Below are 22236 nucleotides of genomic sequence, written 5' to 3' on the forward strand. Positions count from 1 at the left end.
ACTGAAGGTCCCTAAAAAAACCTTCATAAGCCTACTGAGGTAAATCAGGACTATAATATAGTCCTTCATACCTATTACTGTAATTGGAGGTTTCTCTCTTGCCCACCAATTCCCAAATAACCACTCTGAAACTTAATATTATTTATAAATGTTCAACTGAAGGCTCAGGCTTATTACTAGCTAGCTCTTACATTTAAATTAACCCATTTCTATTAATCTAAGCATTGCCACCTGGTTCTGGCCTTACCAGTTGCTGGCATGTTGTTCCTTGGGCAGCTGGATGGCGTCTCCCAGTCTCCATCCTTCTATATCTCTGCTTGGATTTCCCATCTGGCTATATCCTGCCTTGTCATAGGCCAAAGCAGCTTTATTTATCAACCAATGAGAATAACACAATTCATAGCATACAGAAAGACATCCCACAGCATATTACATTAATGAAAATGGGCATTGATAATGACCACTTAACTCAGTTCTTTTCCTGAGATGTTGTTGCTCACCACCTGCTCAATGGACTGGATGGTATGGCGTGTGACTGGTGTGGGTGTGATGGTAGCGGTGCTAGTGATGCTGATAGCTGGACAGCAGGGGAGAGACAACCAGCCTCTGATGGTGTGTGACTGGTGTGGGTGTAATGGTGGGGGGAGACCATCAGCCTCTGATGGCGTGTGATTGGTGTGGGTGTAACAGCAAGGGAGAGACCACCAGCCTCTGAGCTTCTGCTCTCTTCATAGTCAATTCTCAAGTTAGATCCCAAAGTCCAATTGTGCATGAATGGCTTTGGCAGTATCTTGAGACACAAACTCTCAGTCTTAACGCCATGGCCTGGAATTACAAGCAGCACCTCCAGAGGTCTTTTATTCCGATCAATCCTCCCACTTCTCCTCCTTATGAAATCCTGCGTCTCCCTTCTGGGCCCATGTCAGACATTGCCTCAGACTCGGATCCTGCACCCCTCTCCATTTCCTACTTCATTTGCTTCCGGTCTCTCTGTTTTATAAGTTCTCTTCTATGTCTTTATAGGTTATTTAGAAATCCACTGCAATCTTTTATTACATTTTTTTATTGGTGTATGGAAGGGGTGTGTGTCTGAGTGCCAGCACTCCCACACCAGTCTGGCATCCATATGACAACTTGTGGAGTCTTTCCTTCCCACCATGGGCAATGGAACTCAGATCTGTAGTTGGTTGTTTTTTATTCTTTGCTCTTTTACTCTTTTGGGGGCCTGCCACCCAGTTACCAAATAAATATACACAGAGTTTGGCTTGTGGTAGCCAGCTTTTCTTAAATTATCCCATCTACCTTTTGTTTCTGGACTTTTTCCTTTTCTTACACTGTATATCTTACTTTCACTCTTAGTCTGCGGCTGGCTGTGTAGCTGGGTGGCTGGCCCCTGAAGTCTTCCTTCTTATCCTTTTCTTCAATCTTTCTTCTCCTTCTATTTATTCTCTCTGCCTGCCAACCCCTCCTATTCTTTCTCCTGCCTTGTTATTGTCCATTCAGCTCTTTATTAGACCATCAGGTGTTTTAGACAGGCACAGTAACACAGCTTCACAGAGCTAAACAAATGCAACATAAAAGAATGCAACACATGTTTGCATCATTAAATAAATGTTCCACAGCATAAACAAATGAACACATCTTCAACTAATATTCTACAACACTGATCAGTTTGACAGCAAGTGCCTTTACCTGCTGAGCCATCTCATAGGCACAGGATCCCTATCAATTACAGCCAGTGAGGGAGGGCTGAGGACTGGCATACACAGATTTCAATTTTCTCAGAGTTATCTTTAATCTTTGCTTATAAGGACTGGTCTTCTCATCTATGGATAGACTCTTGGTTTGCTGTTTTCACTTTTCTTAATGTTACTTTTAACCCATCAGTTTAACAGATTCTTTTTCAGGCCTCATCAGCTCTAGTGAAATGTGCGGCAATTTACAGAATACTCCTACAGTTTCTACCAAGCTTTAATAATGGTTGGCTATGTGTCATTTATACTTCTTTTACAACTACTAAACGTAATGTAAGGCCCCTGTGTCTGTTTATTTGTTATTATTGGATTTTTGTGGTTTTCAAGACAGGATTTCTCTGTATAACAATCCTTGCTGTCTGGAATTCACTCTGTAGACCAGGCTGACCTCCAACTTATGGAGATCTGCCTGTCTCTGCCTCCTGAGTACTGGTTTAAAAGTGTGTGCTCCCACTGCCTAGCAGCTGCTATTTTTTTTAATATTTTTCATGGTTTATTTAACTTTATTTTATGTACATTAGTGTGAAGGTGTCAGATGTCCTGGAACTGGATTTTCAGATAGTTGTGAGCTGCCATGTGGGTGCTGGGAATTGAACCCGGGTCCTCTGGAAGAGCAGTCAGTGCTCTTAACCGCTGAGCCATCTCTCCAGCCCAGCTGCTATGTTTCTTAAGTGAGCTATTTTTTTCTTCCAGTGCAGTGAGAAAAGTGATCTAATGTCTTCTTGGTGTAATAATTCCTGGATGCTTCAAAAATATGATTCAACAGCTACAGAAAACAAGCCTCTGGGAGGAAGTGAGGAAAAAACACATAATATCAACATTAGAGTAAGCAAAGGAGAGTTTGGATTACTGGTAGTTTTGTCCAAAATCACCAGCACCTTTAATTCAAGATTTTTCTCTGCCAGTTAGTCTAGGCTTCAAGACTACAACAATCATGAAGTAATCCAGAAAGAAGGCAATGGTTATTGATACTTCTGGGTGAGTAAGTCATAAAACAGGAAAATGGTGGTTTCTTCTTTTCAAAAGACAAGTGCAACTAAGGTCTTTGTAAAACTACAGAATTTTATTTTTTTCACCTGAGTGCCTGACATGCACTCACACAGAGGGATATCACATCCTTGGTCTTTTCTAAGCTTTCTGGAATTTTGTCTCTTTCCTTAAAAGTACAGGAAGCAATGCTTCCCAATCAGGCTCATTTCCTTGGCTGAGGACCAGATGAAGTCCACAACTCTGAACTTTCCAACTGCTTGAAATAGTTGGTTGTTATCTTAGTTAGGGTTTCTATTGTCTCAACAAAATGCCATGACCAAAAAGCAAGTAGGGGAGAAAAGGGTTTATTTGTTTATATTTCCATAATGTGGTTTATTATTGAAGAAAGTGAGGACAGGAACTCAAACAGGGCAGGATCCTGGAGGCAGGAACTGAAGCAGACGCCATGGAAAGCGCTGTTTACTGGCTTGTTCCTCGTGGCTTGCTCTGCCTGCTTCCTTATAGAATTCATGACCACCAGCCCAGGGGATGGCCCCACACACAATGGGTTAAGCCCTCCCTTATCAATTACTAATTAAGAAAATGCCCTACAACTGGATCAGTTTCTCAACTGAGGTTCCCTCCTTTCAGATAACTCTGAGCTGTGTGTCTGGTTGACATAAGATTCGCCAGCACAGCTGTCGCCTAGCTTTTAATGGTTTTTCCTCCTCCAGTAATGTCGTACTTCTCAAGACAGCAGCGATTTCCGAACTTTTTCTCATGCTTTCATGAAACGGATATGGATTGTCCTTGACCGTTGTTGGTTCCCACCTGTGTAGGTGCATTTGGCTTGGTTGCAAACGGCCTTCAGAGTCTGAGGCCAGCCCCTCTACTGTCTGGACCTCCACTCCAAAGACGAATGCAGTGTCCATCCTCTGGATAATTCCATCACGCACAGCATCTTGAAGATGCCGGAAACTTTCAGCTCCAAACGTCTCTTAATCAAGCTTCCAGTTGCATGACAGATGTCAACAAGGTGCCGCATCACGTTCAGGTTCCAGTTCTCGGGAACTTTCGTCACGTCTTCCTGAGGTAGGATCATGTACCTTGACTTGATAAGCTCGGTTCCGCCACGGAGGACTTGGAGGAGCTCATGCACAACGCCACTTGGTTCCCCGGAAGTCCTCACCGTCACAGCCGTCCGGCCGCAGCAAGCCTACCAAGGGCATCTCAGTCCTAAAACTGCAAAGGGGCGTGCACCGCTCTGAGCGCCCAAGAATCCCTCGCGAGACTTGACAGATTCGTGAGGGACCACGCCCCCTCCGATCTCGCGAGACTCGGAAAAGGGCCCGGGATCCAGGTAGGTGGGCGGGCAGACTGGCGCCAGAAAGATGGCGGCGCAGGCGGTGGCGCTCTTGAGGGAGGTGGCCCGGCTGGAGGCGCCGCTGGAGGAACTGCGTGCGCTGCAGTCTGTGGTGCACGCTGTGCCGCTCCACGAGCTTCGCGAGCAGGCAGCAGAGCTACGTCTCGGCCCCCTCTTCTCCTTGCTTAACGGGAACAATCGGTGAGAGAAGCCCGGGGCTTGGGAGACGGTGGGTAGGCATGGCCCGAGGGGTTTGGAGTAAAGTGAAGGTTGTCCAATTGCGTGTTGACCAGGTCTTGACGCTTCACCTCTTCAGATAGAATCTTCTGCTGGAAGTGTGGCGGGATCCCTCGCATGCCTTTTAATTTCAGCAACCGATGTACAAATGCTTGTTCCCTTGTATGTCAGTGTACTGTATACAGAGGGTAGTCATAACAGATGGGTGAGACAGCAAAAACTAGAAACAACCAAATTAAGGACATAGCTTATAGTGCAATTACCCAGCTATTTAGAAATTGGAGTTCTGAGTGTGAATATGAAAATGTTGAATGGGGGGAAAGGAAATTGCAAAGCTAATGATCCCGATGTGTGTAATGCATATAACCCATTGTATACCTACCCCTACAGGTTAGAGTAAACTGCATAACCCAGGATTATCTGTAGAAACTATTAATACGGAAACTGCGGTTAAATTGTTAGGGTAACAACTTTTGATTTAATATGCATCTATAGTTTTAAATTAAAAACATCTTGTATTTGGTAATTTGATCATTTAATGGATTTTTTATGTGAGTCAGTTTAAAAATTGACTTTTTAATTTGAAAAGATAGTGAGCTCTTTCATCAACACTGATGCTTTTGGGGGCTTTCTTCCCTCCTTTACCCTCTCTCTCTTCAGTATAAGCTTCCACTCCTCTGGCTGGTCTGTTGTTGGCTTTCACAGTCGCTGTTCTAGTGGTTATTCCCTTTTCTGGCCGGTCCTCACCCTGCAGCCAGAGTTAACGTGTCAGGTCAGCCGGGCTGGCTTGTCCCTGGCTACACTTGCCTACAGCGGGAAATCATGACTATAGAGTCTTGCTGCTCGATGTCCAATCAGCTTTCCAGTCTAACTCCTTTCCTTTACTCCACCTATCATGTAACACCACTAACGTCCCTCAGACATGACTTGCAATTTCTTAACATCGTTCACACCAGTACCTTGTAACTGTGTGCCCTCTTCTTGGTCCCTATTCTGTGAAGGTCTCTGCGGAAGGGCCATCCCTCCAACTGCACGCAACTATTGCTCAGACATCTTAGTGGATGTCATCATCGTCTCTGTCAGTGATTCTGGACATGCTTCCTTTGTTTCAGTTCTGTGTCCACTGTGACAGGAACCACATTTTGTTCCTCGGCATCCCCTGGGCTGAACAGAGAATACATACTGAATACAAGATGCGGCTTGTGACCTTTAACGGGGATCCCAGCTCCAGTTTTTGTTGTTTGTTTTGGTTTTTTATGGTAGGATCTTGCTATGTAGAGCAGTGTGTAGCCCAGGCTTTCTCACAGGGCTCCCACTGCTCCTCGTCAGCTTTTCCTATGGAAAGTGAAAAGACTGGAAAGTCATACTGCGGGCTGGGAAGTTTAGAGTGAAGTGGAAAGGAAAGTTTGCTACTTGATGGGGTGCGAGTCTGGGGAGCAATTCTCATGAAAGTTTAGAGCTGGAATGTGCTCTGTCAGTGGCAATTTGTGGGAGTGTTTTTTGTCGGATAATCGTGGCGAGACCATGTAAGAGACTGCTGATTGGGAATCTGATTCTGTTGATGAAGTCTGATTTTACACTGTTTGTGAGGGAATAATTAACACCTAAAATTACTGATATACATCCCAGAAGTCAGACAAGAACGATTCTGACTTAACCACCTCTAGCTTGTTTGGCAGCTAAGGGTCACATAGGACCTACAGTTTACATACAATACGGTTTAACCCATCACTACTTTTTAAAGTTCTTTTCATGAGAAACTGCACGCGTGCGTGTGTGTGTGTGTGTGTGTGTGTGTGTGTGTGTGTGTGTGTTTGTGTGTACACCTTCAGGGAGTCCATTCTCACCTTCCTACTGTTGAGACAAGACCTATCTTGTTTTTATTTTCTGCCACCACCTATCCAGTCCAGTGGTTCCCAACCTTCCTAATGTTACTACCCTGTAATACAGTTCCTCATGTGGTGACCCCCATCCATAAAATTGTTGTTTTTTTTAAAATATTTGTTTATTTGCTTATTATGTATACAGTATTCTTTCTTCAGTCCAGAAGAGGGCACCAGGCCTCATTACAGATGGCTGTGAGCCACCATGTGGTTGCTGGGAAATGAACTCAGGACCTTTGGAAGAACAGGCAATGCTCTTAACTGCTGAGCCATCTCTCCAGCCCCCATAAAATTGTTTTTGTTGCTGCTTCGTAACTGTAATTTAGCTGCTGTTGTGAATCGTGATATAAACATCTCGTGTGTTTGTCTGAGGGGTCACGACCCACAGGTTGAGAACCTCTGCTCCAGGCTAGCTGGCCCGTGATCATCTTGCCCTGTCAGGTGCATACTGCTGTATTATATCCAGCTTTTCCCGTGGATTCTGCAAGTCATCAGGCCTTGCGTGGCAAGTCTTTTCACTGAGTCATTCAGCTTCTGTGGGTTCTGGGAATCCCAGCTCGGATCCTCGGCGGAAGGCTGAACTCAGGTCCTCATTCTTCCCCTGAGCCATCGTCCTTGTGCTTGTTTTAAAGGCTTTTGATTTGTATTGTCACAATCTAGGAAAGTTAGGCCAGTTTAATTCTGTACTGGCATCAGGCATAGATTAGCCCATTTATTTATATTGCCTATTAAAAGACAAGTTGATCTTGGAACAAGAGCTGTACCTACAGTGGGTAGTCAACCGTTCGGATTGGTCTACTTTCTGGTAGCTTTCCCTCTTCTCCGTCTTGGCTGCTGCATCACTGGTTCACTCCTTCCTCACCTCCCGCAATCTAGCATGCTGCAAAGTGGTTCTCCTTCCTTCTTCATGCATTCGCTTGTTCTTCTGCCTCCTTGGCATTAGGGATTGGACCGAGGCGTTGTACATGCTAAGCATGTGTTCTACTGCAGAGTCCCATCCCCAGCCCCCAAGAGATTTCTGTAAGCTAAATGTCATTGTGTTAATTCTCTGCATAAAGCCACTTGACCACTTGGCATTGCTTCTCTGGAAAAAGCCTACATTTCAAGGATGGCGTAAGAGACTCTGTGCACGTTTAGTTTCCTTTCTTACCATTCACCTCACCCATTTACCACCTCCCCCAGTTCTGACCATGAGGTTCCTCTCAAGTTTTAATACAGTAGCTTATTTCTGTTTTCTTTATGCTGCTACTTCCCCTGCTTGAAACACCTGTCTAAATCATTCGTTCTGGTTTTTTTTTTCCATAAAACTTAGTTTGGCATTACTGCCCCTAGAAGCCTTATCCATACCTTGCAAACTTATTTTTAATCTCCCACAGCTTCTATCCCTAGTTTACAGCATTTATCTGTAATCTATCTACCGTGTGTGTCTATGTGTCTGTGTGTGTGTGTCTTCTACCAGAGTGAGCTTTCCGAGGCTCGACCATATGTTCTATCTGTCTCTGTAGCCCCAACACAGGCATTGTAGATAATAGATACATGTGAAATGTCTAATGCGTGACTAGAATCTGCTACCTTGAAAAATTCTTTAGAAAGAAATTGTCATGGCGCCAAGTTTTAGGTGTTGCGTGGTTGTGTTCAGTCTGACCTGGGTGGATAAGCTCTGTGGTGTCTCCTTTAGGGAACAAACCGCTTTGTGTGTATCCATTCTGGAGAAGTTGCTCCAAGCTGTGGAGCCAGTTCACTTGGCCAGGAACCTCAGGGTTGACCTACAGAGGGGATTGACTCACCCGGATGATTCTGTAAAATCCCTCACTCTGTCCCAGGTATGGAATTTTAGTAGTCATTCACTGTCAGCTGTTCATCGAACGCCGGGTGTCATGCCATTGGTGTTTGAGTTAACAAGACACACCTGTTGTTTTTTTCTTTAAGGCGTGCTTAGTCTGAAGAAAATGATTTTTAGGTATTTAAAGGTTACTTTGTGGCATTATTTTGTTTTGAAGAAGCATGAACTAAGTGTAGAGTTCATTAAGCAGACACGTTAAGATAATACCACTGATCACGGCAGCCGAAGTATCGTTGCATTTGTGTGACGTGCTGCTGGGGTCATAGGTATCACAACTTGGGCACCCAGTAGACGGCCACAGCCTTCTCCTCCCTGCATGTGTACTTGTGTACTCAGTTGGGGTGCTGTTTATTCATTGCCTGTATGTATGCCAGAGACTATGGCAGGTGCTTACCCATCTTCATTTGATCTTCTTACTGCCTTAGAATTAAAAATTGTACTTCTATTTTATATTACTTAATTTAAAAATTAAACTCAAAGTAATCTATACAAGATTTGTGCAACCAAAACTTAACATATTAGGATTCATATTGTTTTGATTCACCTGTCTCCTCTCTTTCCCCACTATTTATGTTCCTTTTCATTGAAAAGCATGACTTTTTGTGTTTGGCTTTAATGAATTTGGATCCTTGTGTATTTGTAGTGATTTGTATAATAGCTGTAATAACTACTTGTAAGCGTGTTCTCCCTAAAAAAAAGCGTCTCTCTACTTGTTTGTTTTGTTTTCTTTCAGATTGGAAGAATTGTTGAAAATACTGAAGCTGTTAGTGAGATTCTGAACAATGTAGAACTGTTAAAACAGATTGTTTATTGCATTGGTGGAGAGAATTTATCTGTTGCCAAAGTGGTGAGTTCACTAGAACACTGTCAGCCAACTGTACAAGGCATGGTGTCCTAAAGTCAGCAGAGAAGGGTTGGTGGATGATTTGTACGATTAAGGTAGAATCGAATCTGCAGTCTGGTGTCAGACACATAGCAGGAAACTCCTAAGACACGTCTACATTGTCTATCAGACTTACATTTGGTTGCTCAGTGTTTTCCAGTTATAAATAACAGTGGCTAAAATGCGAATACCTGTTAGATTAGGTATTTTATATGCTAATTTTCATATCAGGTGTAGGAAGTAGGTATAAATATTCTGTACGTTTCTGACAAGAAATATTTTCTTTCCATATAAGGCTATCAAATCCCTGTCAAGAATATCACTAACCCAAGCTGGACTGGAAGCTTTATTTGAAAGTAATTTGCTGGATGATTTGAAAAATGTAATGAAAACAAATGATGTCGTCCGATACAGGGTATATGAGGTAAAACTAAAGGCTCACTTTCTTTCTAATGCTTTCAAAACAGTGTAGTAAATTACAAAGGAAACAAAGTGGCTCATTTGCATACAGTATATAGTCTGCATTAGATCCTGTATGATATGGTGCTCACAATATCGAGAAGCATTCGCAGCCCAATGTATGAGATGGTCACAGGCATTCTGACAGTGTGCTGTAAGTATTACTTTTGACGAGACTCCAGTGAAAAACTGTCAGTACTGGCAGTGGGCAGAATTGGCTCTTCTTTCGACCAGTTTTCTGTTGAGCACTGCTAAAATCCTCACACACACTGTCCTTAATTCCTTTTGTGTGTTTATGCTTGGTATGTAGATGTGTGCATGTGGGGGCCAGAGGTCAGTCTGTGTCATTCCTCAGCTCTACCTTGTTCTTTGAGAACTGATTAGACTAAGCCGCTTGGCTGGTGAGCTCCAGGGACCTGCCTGTCTTTGCCTACCCAGCATTGGAATTATAATTGCATGCTGTTGTACCTGGTGTTTAACATGGGTCCTTATGCTTGTATGTTAGCACTTTAGTGACCACACTATCTTAGCCCCTGTGTCATTGATTACTATAGTAAATGTTGTATTAATGTCGCTGTTGAAGAAGTAGTTGTCCCAAGTTCACACACATAAGTAAGTACTATATCTAAAGTGAAGCCGCTTATAATCCAATTCCCTCACCAGCTCTGCTTTCCCCTTGTCTGTTTCCTCTGCGCCCTGGCTCATTATTCCTTACTGAAGTTTTCATTTTGAGGATTGTGAGGTCCCATCCCCCGCTTTCATGCTCATGCTATAGTCAGGCAAATTTATTCTCATGATTTCAGTTTCCGCCTGTGTGAGAAGACGCTCATGCATCAACTTGTAGCCCATACCTCTCTTCCAAGTTAAGACTTCAGCCTTCATGTAGCTCCTTACTTACTGTCGCCCCCATACTCGTGCTTAGCTGAATTCCTGGTCTGTGCCATCTTCAAGAGGCTTGTTTTCCCGGTCACACGCCCCATCACGTTAGTTTCACTTAAGTTGTGTCTTTCTCCCTTGCCGGCGAAGCTGCCACCATCCTAGCCCAGCCACCAGTACCACTTTCTGCACTACTGTATTCGCATCCAAATGAATTTCCCTTCATTTTTCTCATCCCTAGTTTCTCTTAAGTACAATCAGTACTGTTTTCCCCAAGTGTATATTTTAATTGATACACTAAGTCATGTGTATTTGTGGTGTACAGCATAATGTTTGTAGCACACATAGGAATGGTCTTTGGGCCAGGGAAATGGCTTGATAAGTACTCACTTGCTGCCAAGCCTGATGCCCTGAAATGTGGTCTCCAGATCCTTAAGGCAGAAGGAGAGAGCCGCCAACTCTCACAAGTTGTCTTCTGGTCCCCACCTCCCCTCATACACAAAATAAGTAGCTAAATAAATGTAAAAATCAAACTTCTGCTTACAACTGCTCAGTATCCTTTGTCTTTCATTAAGCTTCCGAACATGCTTCTCAAATGAAGATGTGACAGACAGATGTATGGATACATTTTGTTGTTTTGTTTTGCAGTGCTTAGATACAGGCCTTGTACGTATTAGGCAAGTGCTCTTCTACTGAGTGTGTGTGTGTGTGTGTGTGTGTGTGTCTCTGTGCGTGTGTGTGTGTGTATGTGTGTGTGTATACTGTTTTGAAAGACTCATTTTTGTGTTTGTTGATGCTGTAAGCTTTTATGCCCTGATTAATGGTTTCTTGGTGGAATTAGACATATACCTAGATTCTATGGACTATTTCTCTACCATAGTAATTTATGTTCAGTGAAGTTTTACAATTCAGTAAATCGTGAATTGTTAAGAATTCAATTACATATATAGTACATAGTTCTGCATTTAACTTAAAATGAGATCTAACAGATTTGGGTTGTTTTGACCTTTTTTCTCTCGGTTCTTTCAGCTAATTGTAGAGATTTCTTCTGTGTCATCAGAATCCTTAAACTACTGTACCACAAGTGGGTTGGTGACCCAGCTCCTGAGAGAGCTGACGGGTGAGGACGTGCTGGTCAGGTATGTAGACTCAAAGTTCTTAGTGAGAAATGCCCTTTTTTGGAGGGCCAGGAGGCAGCTGTGAGCTTAGTGTGGTTTGTGCTGTTGGAGACTATACAGAGTTTACAGTCTCAGGACTGCTCTTTATCTTCAGGAAGCATTTTAGGAAATCGCTCGTTATATCATAATATAATGAGTTTGGCAAAGCCCTGCAGGATGTTGTAGCTATTTTCCTGTGACCATATCCTCTGTCCCTGGCCAAGTGTGCTCCTTGCTTTAGTATGTTACTGCTGTGTTACAGAAATAGTACTGGGCCTCCAGTCAGAAGGTCGGGCCTCAGCTCTGAACTCCATAGTAACAAGTTAGGAAATGGTGTCGTCCTTGTGTTGTCTTCTGAACAAGACACCAGGACATAAAAGGGCCTTTCAGATGTGAGGTATAAATAAAATATAACCAGTGTGAAAGCAGCTTTAAAATGCTCTTCGTTTTTGTCCTGTTTTATTTCAGAGCCACCTGTATAGAAATGGTGACGTCACTAGCATATACCCATCATGGACGACAATACCTTGCTCAGGAAGGAGTCATTGACCAGATATCTAATATAATTGTTGGAGCGGATTCAGACCCTTTCTCTGGCTTCTATTTGCCAGGTGAGAGCAGCTGAGTTACATGGGCTTCTGGAGGGCAGAGGTTACCCTTCCTAGTGCTGCTTCCAGTGCAAGACATCTGCAGCCATCAGTGGTGGGTCACCGTTGAGTGATTCAGTAAATCAAACTGTTCCATAGGATACACCAGAGTACTAAAGTGAAGGACAAAAAACATGCCAGCAAATACTAAAAATGCATTTGATTAAAAAAAATTCAACATCTTTTTAGCTTGACAGTTCAATTAGTATAAAAGAAGAGATGCATTTTAGCACAGTACAGGCCATGCGTGACAAGTCTGTAGCTGATGGTGTGCTCAAGTGAGGAGTTGAAAGCCTTTCCTTTAAGATCAGGACCAGAGGTCTCTTACCATTTCTGTTCAGTGCAGTATGGGAAATTCTAGACATGTCGGAAAGGGGAAAAATAAAAGGCCTCTAAATCTAAGAGGAAGATAGGAAATTGTCCTGTTTATAGGTGTGTGGGCAGCATGATCTTGTAGTGGGAGGCTGCTTGTTGGTTCCCTGTTACTTGGTTAGCTTACACCTAAAATAATCACACAGAAACTATATTAATTAAATCATTGCTTGGCCCGTTAGCTCTAGCTTCTTATTGGCTAACTCTTACATATTAATTTAACCCATTTCTATTAATCTGTATATGGCCACGTGGCCATGGCTTACCAGCAAAGTTTCGGCATGGCTTCTCTCTGCCCCTGCCCTTCTTCCTCCCAGCATTCAGCCTAGCTTTCCCTGCCTACCTAAGTTCTGCCTTGCTATAGGACCGAAACAGTTTCTTTATTTGTTAATGGTAATCACAGCACACAGAGGGGACTCCCACATCATGATCTTTCATGCAGGATGCTTCATAGACTCCACCAAGAGATTGTCCCAGCTAAGAAACGATTAAGTGAAGTTGTAGGATCAACAGCAGCATACAAAATTAGTAGCCTTCTCCACTAAGGAATTGTCCAAGAGAGCTCAAGGGAACACTCCCATTGTGATAACTTCTGAAAAAATAATACTTGATTATTGAAACACCATCTTACTCCTGAAAAGACACACAGACTAATAGGACAAAACGGAGGGCTCGAGTAAATGTGTGTATGCACAATCCATGCCCAAAACATAGAGTGAAGAGTACATTGTTCTCGGTAAGTGATGCTAAAAGACAAAACTGGGTATTTAAATGAAGAATGAAATTGAACCCTCATCTGACATCATAGAGCTCAACGCAGTATAATTAAGACCAAAACACAAGGCGTGAAACTGAAGTTGCTGCAAGAAATGTAGTGGGGAAAGCTTCAGGCTGGCCTGGGCCAAGATGGTCTTGGTCATTGTATCAAAGCATCTGCTCAGACAAGGAGACAGCCACCAGAGTGAGATGCAGTGTGGGGTTAGAGGAGTATTTGCAAACTAGGAAAGAATTGTCCAGAATATAAGGGACACAAACGGTTGGTAGGAAGAAGACAGACCAGTTAAAAATCAGCAAAGGAACGGGTGGTGGTGGTACACGCCTGTAATCCCAGCACTCAGGAAGCAGAGGCAGGAGGATCTCTGTGAGTTTGATGCCAGCCTGGTCTACAGAGTGAGTTCTGGGACAGCCAGGTATACACAAAAGAAAAAGGAAAAAAAAAAAGGTTCAGTGAGAAGTAAATCAAAATAGCAGTAATGACATTGACTGTGTGTACCAGATCCATGGAGTCTCTGGGGTGAGAAGATCGAGGAGGATTCACCTCACCCATTTGATTCTAGGAGAAGTTGATTCATATTTCATCAGCACTTGTAGTAGCTGAAGGTTTATGCCCCTTGAGTGGTCTCCTGGTTAACAGTTTCTTTCAGTAATGTCTTCAAGCTTGCCTTCCTATCATTGGTCTTTACGTGGTCTCTCTTCCTCTCCCTCTCCCTATCTTCTCTTCCTTTTCCCATCTCTGTCTCTCTCATCCTTTCTCTCTCTCTTTCAGTCTCTCCCTCCTTCTTTCTCCCTCTCTTCCTCTCTCCCCCTCTGTTACTCCCTCTCTCTCCCCTCCTGTCTGTAATTCACGGTATAGACCAGGCTGGCCTCAAGCTCACAGACGCTCCTCTACCTCTGCCTCTCAGAAGCACACATCTCATGGGTCTTTCAGCCTCCTTATTGACTCTGTTCTGTAGACAGCACAGTGCTTGTCTGTCTCCTCTTTCTGGCCTGCAGTTTATTAATATTCCTGTGGAAACATGGTCCCCAATTTGTGCTGTCTTATCTCTCTGATAAAGTATATTTTTTTAATGAATATATTTAGGATTTGTGAAGTTTTTTGGAAACCTGGCTGTCATGGATAGTCCTCAGCAGATCTGTGAGCGTTACCCTGTCTTTCTGGAGAAAGTGTTTGAAATGGCAGACAGTCAGGACCCCACCATGATTGGTGTAGCCGTGGACACCGTTGGAATTCTGGGATCCAGTGTTGAAGGCAAGCAGGTTTTACAGAAGACAGGTTAGTATGACTTACCTTGGCTTTCTTAAGATGTATTTTCACTTCTGGCCGTGATTCAGGGCACAGGTCCATCTTTGGCGGGCTAATCGTTAGGGGACTACTTGTATATGTTTGTGTAGTCTTTCCCCGGGTGTGCACTCCTCTCTGGGTCTCAGGATTACAACTGAAAAGCTGTGGCTTTTACTCCGTGCTAGATTTAGGTTGCTTCACACGACAGGGACCACGCAGCATTTACTGTTACCATCTTCCTGTGTCGTGTCGTGTCCCAGTCTCGTCGCTGCTGGAAGCTGTGGATTTCACTCATGTCGTCCTCTAGGCCTCACTCTCATTTCCACAACAGCACAGCAGCAGCTTCTTCGGGGGTTGACAGTTCCACAAGCACAGATAGACAGTCGGGAAAGAAACGTGTGTGCCAAGAGTTTATGTTAAGAAAGGTGCATGTATGGAATATCCTTGACAGTCTACTTGCACAACAAATTCTAGTACAGGAAACAGCACTATTTAACACACTTGCAAAGTACATGTTGAAAATTGATGCATTGCACGCACAGCCTCTGCAGTGTCTCTTGTGGTTCTTAAGTACGTTCCCTGTGGCATCCACTTCTCAGCCCTGCATGGAGCGGCTATAGTCCTTCCCAGATACAGGAGCAGAAATACAGGAGACTTCCCGAGCTTGTGCAGACTGGGGCCTTTGATCCAGTCCTGTACACCATGCTCACCCTGCGTAGCAAGTAGAATGCTGTGTTTGGGTCTATCATATGGTCCTGAACACATTCCTCTTTGTGTGTTGTAGATGGATAATCACAATGCATGAGAGAATAAATTGCCCTTTGCACTTCACACCTATTAGGATAGTCTTTTTTTTTTTTTTAATTAAGAAAGCATGATAAGTATTCAGATGTTGAAAAACTCCCATGTTTTCCAGTCAGACTATGAAATGGTGCAATTGCTATGGAAAACAGTATGGAAGTTCCACTGAAAAATTAAACATAGAGTTAACATGAGCCAGCAGTTCCACTTCTAGACATAAACTAAACAATATGGAAAGCACAGGCTCAAGCAGTTGTCTATATACGCCTGTTCTAACAATATCAGTTAGCTCAATAATTGGAAACCGGTGTGCATTGCTATATAAGTGAATGGTATTACACTGGTTGGCATCTACTTGTAAAAGTATGACATTGTGGCACAAGCTGTAGCCCAGAGGAAGTCTGAAGGCATTATGCTAAGGCATGGAAGATGGATATTGCATGATTTCACAGACGGGATTATAGTAAGCAGATGGGAGGGGGGTCAAGTTCATAGAAACAGAAAGTGGAGAGTGGATACCAGGGCATGAGAGGAGGGAGGATGGGTACAGAGTTAGAATTTGGGTTGTTGAAGACATTCTGGAGATGGTGATGGTGCACAGCAATCTTAGTGTGGTTAGTAGCATTAACTGAGGTGGTTAAAATGGTGGGTTTTGTTATGTGTCACCATTAATCCTTCACAGGAACCCGCTTTGAACGCCTCCTCGTGAGGATAGGATATCAAGCAAAGAATGCTTCCACGGAGCTAAAAACGAGATGTTTGGACGCAGTTTCTTCTCTTCTGTATCTATCAGTAAGTAGATGGAGAAATTATTGAAGGGCAGTGGGGCATGTTCGGGAGGATGCGTCAGCTTGGCACTAGTCAGTTTCATGTTCACATGGGTGTCGTGCTTCTCATGTGAATTAAGATAATAACCTGGTGGTGCCTGCCTTTAGTCCCAGCAACTCAGGAGGGAGACAGAGTCAGGAGAGTCTCTGAGCTCCAGGCCAGCCAAGGCTACATGGAGAAACTCTGTCTCAAAAAACAAAAAACAAAAACAAAAAAAAGATGATAACCATCATTATTAACTAATTACATGAAAAATTTTTAGCAATATTTTTATTTAAGAGTTCCATACATGTATACATAAATTTTGATTGTATCCACTCTCTTCAACATCCCTTCCATGTTCCTCCAATGCCCTCCTCCCAATTTCATGCCTGTCTTCTTCCTTTCTTTCATAACTACTGAATCCAATCCATGTGCACAAGGCTATGAGGTCATAGCAGCACTGGCAAAGACTGTCCCTCCCCTAGCTGCTGTCAAGTGCTATAGCTCTTCTCATCTCTTAATGGAATGTTGGCTGACTTAAACGTGTGCAGACAGCGGACAGCCACCCTACTAGGAGTTTATGAGTGCCGCCATCATGCTCTGTGTAGAAGATAGCATTTCAGAGCCTCTGAGTCACCTCTCCAGCCCCCAGCTCTGGCTTTCTGACAAGATTTACAGTACCAAGCATGAGGTCTTCCTCGTGAAGCAGTCCTCGGGTCTAGTCGGAGGTGGCTATCCACTTCATAGTCATTGGACTCTGCACTAGGGACACGTCTTTCATTGAGAGTCAGATTGTAACACGCAGGGCCAGCACTGGAGAACACTGACGTCTCTTCTCCCTGGAAGCCTGCATAGTGCTTTCTGGTGCCATAGAAGCTAGCTGGCTGAGGCAGAATTTCCTAGTCATTGGTTTCTCTGTGTCTTGTCAACAAAGTCTAGGTGTCTTTGGGAAGAGGGTTACCATTTAGTTATGGTGGGCAACCAAGAGCAATAGGCATACCCTGTTTCAGTTGGGGGGTGCTCTCTGGGACCTCCCAGTTAACTTGTAAAGAGTCGCCGAGGTTTTCATTTAATAACCCATTTCTTCTGGGAACAGCATTGTCTGCTCATACAGGATACCACAATTCAAATTCCATTAAAATCGGGAGCGGGGACTTCTTTAGTTCTAGTTAGCTTACTCATAACCCTCTCCTCACCTCCTAACTTTTATTTATTGTTGTGTATGAGATAAGGAGGGATGGGGGAAGGTGTGTCTGTATGGGTTCACATGCCATGGTACACATGTGAAGGTCAGGGGACAACTTTGCCAAGTCAATATTCTCTCTTCCTACTTTTATATAAAATCCAGGGGTTGAACTAAGGCCATCAGACTTACACAGGAAGTGCTTTTACCCGCTGGGCCTTCTTAAGGGCCTGATTACTAGTGTTCTGAGCGTAGAGTGAACAGTAGAACTCAAGACCCTGGGGAGTACTCTATCTCCTCCCACAGAAGTGGGTTTGGGGTGAGCTCTGCACAGGAGGATCTCTGGTGCTGTTTCCAGCAGTCTCTGCACTGTAGTTGCTAGCCTTTCTCCGGGTGTGCTAACTTTGTCGTGAGTGTTTCCCTCTCTGTCTTGTAGCCCGAGCAGCAGACTGATGACTTCCTGAGGATGGCGGAATCCTGGTTTTCCTCCTTATCACGAGACTCCCTGGAACTCTTTCGTGGCATCAGTAACCAGCCCTTTCCTGAACTCCACTGTGCTGCCTTGAAAGTATTCACAGTAGGTATTCTCTTGTCTCCAAGTCCTTGTGTGACTGCCAGCTCAACACAGCACGCAGAATGAGCTAGCCACTGTGTGCGCACACAGCAGTTTGTCAGTAAAAGGGATCCAGTGCTGTTTGAGGTTGAACAAGCTGCTGTTGGATCACAGATTACCCCTCCAGTTTGTGCTCAGCACCTTTCCTGAGCCTTAATTTCTGCTGTCCCTTCTGGCACTTAGTGCACGGGTGATGCCTGTTTGCCAGTTTTTTACCTCTGACCTTTGCTGTGCTTTCTGACCTCGGCACTGCTTATTTATCAAGCAGTAGCATCCGCACACTGCCTGAGTCTACAGTGGAGTTGAGTGGGTCCCGTTCTCATGTGATACATTCCTTCAGCAGATGCTGAGTTTCCCCTACCTGCTAGATGTTGAGCCTTTTCTGAACTTCCAATCTGTAGAGGGAGCCAGACCATAAATATAGTTAGAAAGTTGGCTATAGAATTATAGCTGAGGTATTACACCTGTTGAAATGTGTATTAACTCTTTCCTGTGTTTAACCTCTTAGCCCCAGCACTTAGCACCGTGCCAGTTGTCCTGACTGATATAATCACATTAGTGGTCTTATCATAGGATCCAGGACACACACTAGGCCATGCTAGGAGGAAATGAGAGAGGAAGACTTCCTAAAGCATGTATTAACACAGGTGTTCCTGTCATCTTTGAGACTGCCGATTTAGGTCTAAAACAGTAAGACTTTATAAGTGCTTCAGGACCTTTCACCTTTGAACCAGCCATTGTGTTGATGTCTCATGATCTTAGTTCTTGCTCTTCTGACCCTGATTGGTGAGGGTGGGTGGCTCGTGCTGCCAGCCTGAGGAAGAAACGAGGCTATAAACATACTCAATGTAGTATGAGCTATCGATAAACGAGGCTGTAAACATACTCAATGTGGTATGAGCTGTCGATAAACATGTAGGTTGCTGACTCATTATTTTAAAATTTGAAAAAGATTGAAAAATAGGAGATTTCAGAACACAAAGTTGTGTGCTCGCATTCCATCTTGGTTTTGACCTGTGGAGTGCAGTGTTTCGTGTGCTCCTTACCTCTGCCCATCCCGTTCACCGTCCTCGTTCCTCAGTCTGACTGTTGGGGACGCAGGTTTACAGGCTGGTCCTGACGGTCCTCCTACATCAGTCCAGATCACACACTCTTAGACTGGTTTAGAATGCATTCTATTGGCACCCAGCAGGCAGAAGGCCAGCCTGGTCTACTCGGGGAAACCCCATCTCGAGAGTGTCCCTGAAGCATCATTGTCTCCTCTGGCTTTGCTCTGCTTTGGTACCATTTCATTGTTGTCTAGAGGTGCTGGGTCTGTCTCAGAGGTTCTCAGCCTGTGGGTCACTACCTCTTTGGCAAATCTGTCTCCAGAAATATTTGAATTATGATTCATAACAGTAGCAAAAGTACAGTTATGAAGTAACAACAAAGTAGTGTTATGGCTGGGGTCAGACCAGCATGAGGAGCTATAGTACAGGGCCGCAGCGTTAGGAAGGTGAGAACCACCGCTCTGTGTCTTTCACGTGGTAGATTACTCAAGTTATTAGGCTCCTTATAAATAATAACGTAACGAGCCATAGTTTACCTATCTGGGCCCATTATTAAACAGTTATAGCTTCCACAGTGTGATGAACATCTTTGTATACAAAACTTTTAGTATAAAAAATTATTTAAAATATGTTTCTTGGGAATTGGTTTACTTGGACAAAGGGTGATGTCTTTAAGGTCTGTGCTGCCACGTGTATTTCTGCATTCTGTGTTGTTCTGCTCACAGGCGCACCTTCTTAAGGCACAGATGAAGTAACTGTACTCTCTTCCATCTTTCATTTCAGGCTATTGCAAACCAGCCCTGGGCTCAGAAACTTATGTTTAACAGTCCAGGTTTTGTGGAATTTGTGATGGACCGTTCTGTGGAACATGACAAAGCTTCTAAGGATGCCAAATATGAACTGGTTAAAGCACTTGCCAATTCCAAGACAGTTGCAGAGATCTTTGGGAACTCAAATTATTTAAGACTCAGAACCTACTTAAGTGAAGGTCCATACTATGTAAAACCTGTTGCCACGACAGCAGTGGAAGGAGCTGATTGATTTCTTTCATTTAGGACAGAAGACCATGTTTTGACCAGAATTTCTCAAGGCATATGATTCCATCCATGTTTTAGAGAGCAGGGCTTCCCTCGTCCAGAGCTCCCATGGAGTGTCTGGGGCAGCCTCGCATCTGCAGTGCCGTTCCTGTGTCAGCACCGTGTGGACCAGGCAGTGGCATAGCTGTGAGCACGAGCGCTTTCCCAGGCCTCTGGTTGTCTCTGCTGCAAGGGCAGAGGTTTCTTTTCTCACCGAGTTCCCATGGGCCTACTCATGACCTCATTTAAAAATAAAATGAAGCCAAAATGACTGATTTCTTTTCGGCACCTTTTTTTTTTTTCCCTGATCTGATTCCACCTCAGAATCTTGGGTATTCCTGAAAAATAAGTCATTTGGAATCATTGAATTGTATTATTTGTACACAAGGAATAAATAGTTTTAATAAGATTTCTTGGTGACTTTTCCTTTGAAAACAAAAAATCTCTAAAAATTGTTTGGGATCGGTACTTTTGCTGTTTGTCAATTAATTTTACCATGTTATGTTACCGGGGAAGGAGGGAAGAGCTGTCATCTTACTGTGGGTCGTCTTGTGAAGGAATTTCTCTGACCCATGGGGGTTAGGTGGAGAAGACAGCGCACAAACTGATGCTGTCTCACTGGCTTCCAGATGGTTCTCCTCGCCTGTCTTCTAGTGATAATCTCGATATACAGTAAAGTGCTCCACACACAAAATTCAGTTGTCCAGAGGTTTCTGCCTGAGCTTGGCAGTGACCAACCAGTTCAGAACCAGGAAGTGTTCCTTTTAGGCTGTGTTGAGATTGATACCTCATCCCTTCCTGTGACATGATTCTCAAGTGACTGGAATCCTAGTCCAGTTCCATCGTTTCTTCTCTGGTGTCCCTTGAGTGGCCTTTTCCCATACTGGCCGATTCTCTGCTGCCAATATCACAAATTAGGACACAGCCAGATATTTCCTGGCATGAAATATTCAGAGTGACTTTTGCTGGCCTCAAACTCAGAGATAAGTATATCACATGGTGAAAAACATAGCCATTGTAAGTGTACTTTTTAGTGGTATTTTATATGTGCAGATGTCATACAGTGATTACTGCCATCCATCTCCAAGACTGCCTATAAAACTAGAATTTCATACCCATTAAATGGTAACTCCCCACCCCGCCAACCACAATCCTGAATCATAATGTTGACTTGTTTTTTTTTTTATTAATTTATTGTGTATACAGTGTTCTGCCTGCAGGCCAGAAGAGAGCACCAGCTCTCATTATAGATGGTTGCGAGCCACCGTGTGGTTGCTGGGAATTGAACTCGGGACATCTGGAAGAGAGCAGCCATCTCTCCAGTCCCTGACTTAATTATTTAACCACAAGATTCAGAGGAGGGCCTGCTCTCCTGTATATGGCCTGTATTCTCATTCTGGCTTTTCTTTTTTTAAAACAAGGTTTCTCTGAGTAGCCCTGGATCTCACTCTGTAAACCAGGTTGGCCTAGAAATCAGAAAGCCACCTGCCTCTGCCTCCTGAGCACTGGATTTAAAGGCATGCACCACCACCTGATTATCAATCAACTTCTGTGCTTTCTTTTCAGGTGTTAATAAGAGCTGTAAGTTACTATTTTTGCATTTAATAAGCAAGTGTGTATGAGAGAGTGTGACTTCCACAAACTAAAACAGCCCGGAGAAGGCTTGAGGACAAAACCAACACCAACAAAATGGCCAGGTGTGAAGGCAGCACAGGCATAGATGCACGCCTTGCCTCTGGGGTGACCAACAGCCGTTTCTGCCAGTGAACCCCAAAGATGGGGGGAAAGTTGGCACGTCTCTCAAACCTCTACAAACTGGTCCACAGACCCTCGTGGAGTTCTCCATACTCCCACTGCCAGCACCTGAGACAATATCACGGCCACCACCAGTGAGCAACCCTGTACTCCACATTGCTGAAAACGCTGTATATGCCTCATTCCTAATCCTAATCCCAAGGTTCCACAGCCCTGTGTTTAGGAAACGAGCTAGAGTGAATCCCACGGTGGGGTGGGCAGCAGCTCTGTTCTGAAACCTCTCTGCATTGCTCCATGCTCATTCCATGATGATGGGCTGTCTAGGAAGCACCCCATCTGTCCCCTTGCTGCTGCAGCTGATACACCTGACCGTTTGGAACCCAGGCCCAGCCAAACTGTGAATGACGTGTTCTTGAGCTGCATAGAGCCTTGCCCCTCAGGAAA

General features: G+C 44.0%; 1 protein-coding gene across 1 annotated transcript; it reads left to right on the top strand.

Moving 5' to 3' along the window:
* The first annotated feature begins 4097 nt into the window (after positions 1–4097).
* Psmd5 (proteasome 26S subunit, non-ATPase 5) lies at positions 4098–20446 on the top strand. Its single transcript, XM_048432204.3, has 10 exons — positions 4098–4287; positions 7885–8029; positions 8783–8896; positions 9228–9356; positions 11297–11406; positions 11893–12035; positions 14305–14496; positions 15989–16098; positions 17736–17876; positions 19745–20446. Exons 1-10 carry the CDS (start codon positions 4115–4117, stop codon positions 20000–20002), a joined length of 1515 nt encoding a protein of 504 aa, XP_048288161.1. The 5' UTR covers positions 4098–4114; the 3' UTR covers positions 20003–20446.
* The last annotated feature ends 1790 nt before the right edge of the window (positions 20447–22236 follow it).

The sequence above is a fragment of the Myodes glareolus genome, chromosome 21, assembly GCF_982192425.1.
Source record: "Myodes glareolus chromosome 21, mMyoGla1.1, whole genome shotgun sequence".
NCBI classification, from domain to species: Eukaryota; Metazoa; Chordata; class Mammalia; order Rodentia; family Cricetidae; genus Myodes; species Myodes glareolus.